The sequence below is a fragment of the Octopus bimaculoides genome, chromosome 24 (genome assembly GCF_001194135.2).
Source record: "Octopus bimaculoides isolate UCB-OBI-ISO-001 chromosome 24, ASM119413v2, whole genome shotgun sequence".
NCBI lineage: Eukaryota > Metazoa > Mollusca > Cephalopoda > Octopoda > Octopodidae > Octopus > Octopus bimaculoides.
The window spans coordinates 29786981-29793448 of record NC_069004.1 but is presented as its reverse complement, the minus strand read 5'-3'; the positions used below and the strand labels follow the sequence as shown (position 1 = coordinate 29793448).

At 38.9% G+C, this 6468-nt stretch overlaps 1 protein-coding gene across 1 annotated transcript in view; it reads left to right on the top strand.

Moving 5' to 3' along the window:
- LOC106874445 (COMM domain-containing protein 2) overlaps positions 1-5347 on the top strand; it is a 6562-nt gene extending 1215 nt beyond the window's left edge. The window contains exons 2-5 of the mRNA XM_014922181.2: positions 1053-1130; positions 2447-2529; positions 3673-3846; positions 4703-5347. Of these exons, the coding sequence (XP_014777667.1) occupies positions 1053-1130; positions 2447-2529; positions 3673-3846; positions 4703-4900 (533 nt within the window). The 3' untranslated portion in view covers positions 4901-5347. The remainder of the gene's footprint in view (positions 1-1052; positions 1131-2446; positions 2530-3672; positions 3847-4702) is intronic.
- The last annotated feature ends 1121 nt before the right edge of the window (positions 5348-6468 follow it).

Below are 6468 nucleotides of genomic sequence, written 5' to 3'. Positions count from 1 at the left end.
TATATATATATATATATATATATATACACATACACGAGGTGGGTGCTGAAAAGTTCCTGGTTTTGGGTAAAAGAGAATGTAGGAGGATCAGTTGATTATGATTTTATTCAACATAATTCCCCTCTCTGATTCACACATTTATTTCAGCGGTCCTTCAGTTTTTCTAAACCCTGTAAAAGAACTCGGAAGGTTGGGCCTCCAACCAGGCCTTTCGCGACACCCTTAAAGCCAGGAACTTTTCACCACCACCACCACCCTCATAATGAATATAATTTGTTTAATTCATTAAAAGACCAACGCACGGAGCATGATGCTGAAATTAATGGTAGTTCTTATTCGAATTATGGCTATTGTTGTTTTTCTGTATCCGCCCCCTTCTCGGGTCTTGCTCTGATTCAGCTGATTCATGATCAACAGTGGTTCCAACCGTAGCCTTCTCGTCTTATTTGTCTGTGAAATGTATATACAGGCATACCTCAACTTTACACCGGTAATTGGTTCCAAGACGTTCGACTTACCTCGAAAAACGACGTAACACGAAGATCATTTTGAAAAATCTCATTTGCTTATTATCTGTGCTAATAAACGTTTTCTAGTATTGATTTTAGGTGATTCAAAAAATAATTTTTATGCTTTTTAAATGTGTTCGTTGAGGCAGACTGAAGTTAAGGTTTAATCATTTTTTTTTCATTAATTTCCTTTAAAAAAAAATCAGCGTAAAGCCGAAAAAGACGTAACTCGAAACGACGTAAGTTGAAGTACTAAGAATAAGTACAAAGTAAAATTACTACCTGATTATATTAGCAAGTTGATGCAGGTAGTTTATTTCATACAGTTGAAAAAAACTGCATTATTTATGGGATGACCCAATATTGATATACACACACGCACACACATATATATGTGTATGCATGCTGACACATACATACACACATATATGTATAGATGTGCATATATGCTCAATCATATTTATATACATACACCCATACAATCACACATATGCATGTATTTAATTATCACAATTATCATAGCATTAATATTTTCCATTCTAGTTGTTCGGGAATTCTGTCGCATCTCCTTGCAGTTCATTGAAAATGGCGCCAACCCAAAAGTTTACCAAGGTGCCGCACGTAAGTTGAAATTTTCTATCATTATTTTTGTAATTAATCTGACCAATCCTTTCCATTATAGGAACAGGTGGAGATACATGGCTTAGTGGTTAGGGTGTTGGACTTATGATTGTAAGATTGTGGTTTCAGTTCCTAGACCAGGAGATCTGCTGTGGTCTTGAGCAAGACACTTCATTTCACATTACTCCAGTCCGCTCAGCTGGTAAGAATGAGTAACCCTGTGATGGACTGGCGTCCCATCCAGGGAGGAATATTTATGCCAGAGAAACCAGGAAACTGGCCCTGTGCTCCTTATGGAGTAATATAAAAGGGTAAAGAGTAAAGACCCCCCTTCGGTCACAAATGACCATGGGATTGCACCTAGGAAGTTCCCCTCCAAGGCACAAGTTTGGTCAAGGTTATTTTGTGGAAGACCAGCAGTCACCCATTCATACCAGCCCCTCTTCTTCACGTCACTGATGTTGTCCAAGGAAAGCTGAAGGCTGATACAGCTTGGTACCAGTGATGCTGCACCTCATTTCCACAGATGAGAGAACTGGAGCAACATGAAATAAGGTGTCTAGTTCAAGAACACAGCGCACAGCCCAATCTGGGAATTGAACTCACAACCTCATGGTTATGAGCTCGATGCTCTAGCCACTGAGCCGTATGCCTTCATGAAGTAATGTAGACTAACCATTATAGAAACAAGGCCTGAAATTTGGTGGGAGGGGTTAGTTGATTACAAAAATCATGTGATCATGTGACTGACCAGACTATCAGATGATGTTACACATCACTAGTCACAGTGTGCTTTGCATCAGTGCCACCCTGCTGGCTAGACGAGCAGGCCAACGTTCCAATCCCTGATTGAGAAAGGGAGACTGGAGCAACATGGAATGAAATGTTTTGCTCAAGAGCACAATGTGCCACCCGATCTAGGAATCCAGTCCACACTCCAGCAATTGTGAGTGCAACAACCTAACCAGACTGCTACTCCAGACTGATGACGAGCAAAGACTCAGAAACATGTCTCTGGATGCCGGCTTAGCTGGGTGGAGGTGCTTGTCTCCCCCTTGTAAACATAAGGACACAGGAAACGTGTCAAGGCCGACAGGAAGCGGTGCAGCTTCCTAGGCCTAACCAACAGTAGTATTATTCCCTTCATGGGACCGTCACATTAAATTGACAGCATACAACTACTTCATCGTATCACTACTGCATAAATCTCTCTGAGAGATTTAGAAATGTATTATTTCTAAACAACCTAACCACTAAGCCACACATGCCTTCACATCTCCTAAAATACTTTATTTAATATGGAATCTTTTCTGCAGAGAAACTCGACGTGGAGACTAAAGTTGTTCAGTCGGCCGTGGAAGGGTTGATGTACCTCCTGACAGAGACCTCACGATTTATGGTAAGTAAATCTTGGTATTTTCATTATAGCCATGTAAAAAGATAGTCACATGACATTAACCAAAGTGTTGTTCATCATTGTCACCTAATGTCCTAGTCTGCCTAGCTGCTGTAAAAAGATACCATGGGGCAGCTGTGTGGTAAGAAGTTTGCTTCCCAACCACATGTTTCCGGGTGACGCGCTGGCAGAATCGTTAGTGCACCTGGAGAAATGCTTAGCGGTATTTTTGCCCATCCGTACATTCTGAGTTCATATTCTCCTTTCATCCTTTCAAGGACGATAAATTAAGTACCAGTCGAACACTGGGGTCAATGTAATCTACTAGTCCCTTCCCCACAAATTCGAGGCCTTGTGCCTCCAGTAGAAAGGATTATTATTAAGGTGGCAAGGTGGCAGAATCGTTAGCACACCAGGTGAAACGCTTAGCAGTATTTCACCCGTTGCTACGTTCTGAGTTCAAATTCTGCCGAGGTCAACTTTGCCTTTCATCCTTTCGGGGCTCGGTTAAATAACTACCAGTTACACATTGCGGTCGATGTAATTGACTTGATCCCTTCCCCCAAGCGGCCCTTGAGGCAAAAATTTGAAGTCATCGTTATTATTATTATTAAGGTGGTGAGCTGGAAGAATTGTTATGGTGCTGGGCAAAATGCTTAATGGTAGTTCGTCCATCTTTATGTTCTGAGTTCAAATTCTGCTGGGGTCAATTTTGCTTTTCATCCTTCCAGGGTTGATAGTAAGAGTACCAGTTGAACACTGGCGTTGATGTAATCAATTTATCCTCTCCCTCAAAATAGTTGCCCTTGTGGAAAAATTTGAAACCATCATCATTATTATTACTATCATTATTATTATTATTATCGTTATTATTATTATTATCATTATTATTAAGGTGGTGAGCTGGCAGAATCATTAGCATGCCAGGCAAAATGCTTAGCAGTATTTCGCTCATCGCTACATTCTGAGTTCAAATCCTGCCGAGGTTGACTTTGCCTTTCATCCTTTCACGGTTGTTAAGTACCAAAAAAAAAAAACACAGGTTGATGTAATTGACTTGTCCTCTCCCTCAAAATTTCGGACCTTGTGTTATCATTATCATTATTGTTGTTGTTGTTGTTATTATGATAATGATGTTCTTTACAGATTCCTGAAACAGAATACAAAGAGTCTTTAAGTATTCTTGGCTTCCAAGATGACAAAATAGACATTTTGCTCACTATGTATCTAGAAAACAGAGGAAACATCCGGAATATTCTTTCGGAAATGTCTATGGAGTTGCCACATTATGACAATTTAGAATGGCGTTTTGATGTTCAGGTGAGCAAACATTCCTAGTATTTTATTTTTCCATTTATTTAAAAAAAATAATTATATTTATTTTTTAAAAAAATTTTTGTTTTGTTTTAACATGGTTATGTGGTTGAAGGAGCTTTCTCTGCAATCATGTGACTTCAGGTTCATTTCTACTGTACAACACCATAAACAAGTATTGTCTGCTATAGCCCTGGGCTAATCAATGTATTGTGAGTGTATTTAGTAAAGACTGTCCTGAAGCCTGTCATGTGTGTGTGTATGTGTTTGTGTCTCTCCTACCACCACCACATGACAACTTGTGTTGGTTTATTTATGTCCTTATAACTTAGCAGTTTGGCAAAGAGACCTAAGAATAAGCACCAGAGTTAAAAAAATAGATGCTGGGGTTGACTTGCTTGAGTAGACCTTTCTAGCTGGTGCCACAGCATGGCTGCAGTCTAGTGACTAGAATACTTAAAAGATGAAAAAATTACTGCTGTATTTATTCCGACCTGGTGGTCTAATGGCGCAACTCGGTCATTGTTGGCTCCGGCAGGGGATCGTGGCGAACCTTGCTGTACTCTTCCGCAACTTTCTCTCACTCTTTCTTCCTGTTTCTGTTGTGCCTGTAAATCAAAGGGTCAGCCTTGTCACACTGTGTCACGCTGAATATCCCCGAGAACTATGTTAAAGGTACACGTGTCTGTGGAGTGCTCAGCCACTTGCACGTTAACTTCACAAGCAGGCTGTTCCGTTGATCGGATCAACTGGAACCTTCGACGTCGTAAGCGATGGAGTGCCAACAACTGGTCCAGTACTGTAAAGAATTTGAATTATCTGTCCCTTTTCCTAAATGATTTTCTTTTCCTTTGCATTACAGGTTGCAAGTCGATCCATGAGGCACCAGGTGATGCCAAACGTTCTGCTGAAGCTCCACTTAGAAGAGGATGATGAAGTCACAACACACCATCTACAAACTGACCCTGGGAACCTTGTTCAGTTAACTAAGGAACTGGAAAAAGCTCTTGATGAGATGAAATCACCCTTTTGCAGACGCATTGTTAGAAACATAGATTGAACATTCTACTTAATCTGTCAACACCTCTGCTTGTCTGTGTGTGTATGTATATATATATATATATATATATATATACACGCACACACTCATACATCTGTTTCTTCCAATGTTTTTTTTTTTTATTTTTGTATCTTGACCAAACACTATTTCATGAAAATTCTTGGAGATGGATATTTAATTCCACAACTGGAACAAAACAATGAACAATTTTTGCAAAAAATTTTTACAAAGAATATTACAAAACAAAAAAAAAAAATCCCAATAATTCCAAAGCTGTTGCCAAAATATAAACCTTCACACAGATAAGTGTGTATATGCATATATATATATATATATATATGTATGTACATGCTTATATGTGTTGGTTAAAATAATGTAAATTGAAGAATATATATTTAAAAATAAAAATTGCTTGAGTGTTCTGTTGTTTGAGCGTCCTAAACTTGAGTTTTATTGTCCCTTAAATAATTTAAGGTTTTGGGTCTTTTCTTATCAGTTTCCTGATATGGCCGTTGCCAGTACCGCCTGACTGGCCTTCGTGCTGGTGGCATGTAAAAGCACCCACTACACTCTTGGAGTGGTTGCCGAATACCCTAACGGCTAAGCCACTTGCTTTCAGCTCCACCTAACGAGAAATAAAAACAAGATGTTTTTTGATATTGGAAAATATATTCTTTATTGAGGTGAAATGTTTTTTGTTGTTGCTTTTGTTGACATTATACAAGTCTTGATGAAGCAAAACATTAAAATATGAAACACATTGGATAATGAGGAGGGTTTTCTCACATTTTTCGATGAGTAAATATTCATATTCCTTATTTGGCCCACAATAATTGAAAGTATAAAGTGAACTTCAGTGGTATTTGAACTCAGAATATAAAGGGATGTATATTGCAAGCTAACTAAAATACTGTAAAGTACTTTGCCTGTTGCTCCACCAAAGATATTTCCTGTTTGTTTCACTCTTTGGACTGTGGCCATGCTGGGGCACCATCTTGAAATTACTTTTTTTTAAGGCTTGGTACTTATTCTAGTGGTTTTCTTTGGTGAACTGCTAAGTTACAGGGACATAAACAAACCAACACTAGTTGTCAAGTGGTGGTGGACAAACACAAAGACCTATATGCATACACATATGACAGGCTCCTTTCAGTTTCCATCTACCAAACTGACTCTCAATGCTTTGGTTGGTCTGAGGCCACAGTGGAAGACACTTGCCCAAGGTACCACACAGAGAGATAGAACCCAAAACCATGTGGTCAAGAAGCAAACTTCTCATCACACAGCCACAAAGCATAAAGCTTTGGACTGTTGTTAACAACGTTTTGGCTGATAGACTCTCCAGCATTAATCAGGTGTCTTGGGGAAATTTTGAACCTGGGTTTGCATTCCTAAGGTATTTTTCGATATTATTATTATTATTATTATTATTATTATTTAGGTCACCTGAATAATAATAACAACATAGAAAAATACCTCAGGAATGAGAACCCAGGTTCAAAATTTCCCCAAGACACCTGATGAAGGCTTGAGTGTATATCAGCCATTACGTTGTGTTAATAATAAAC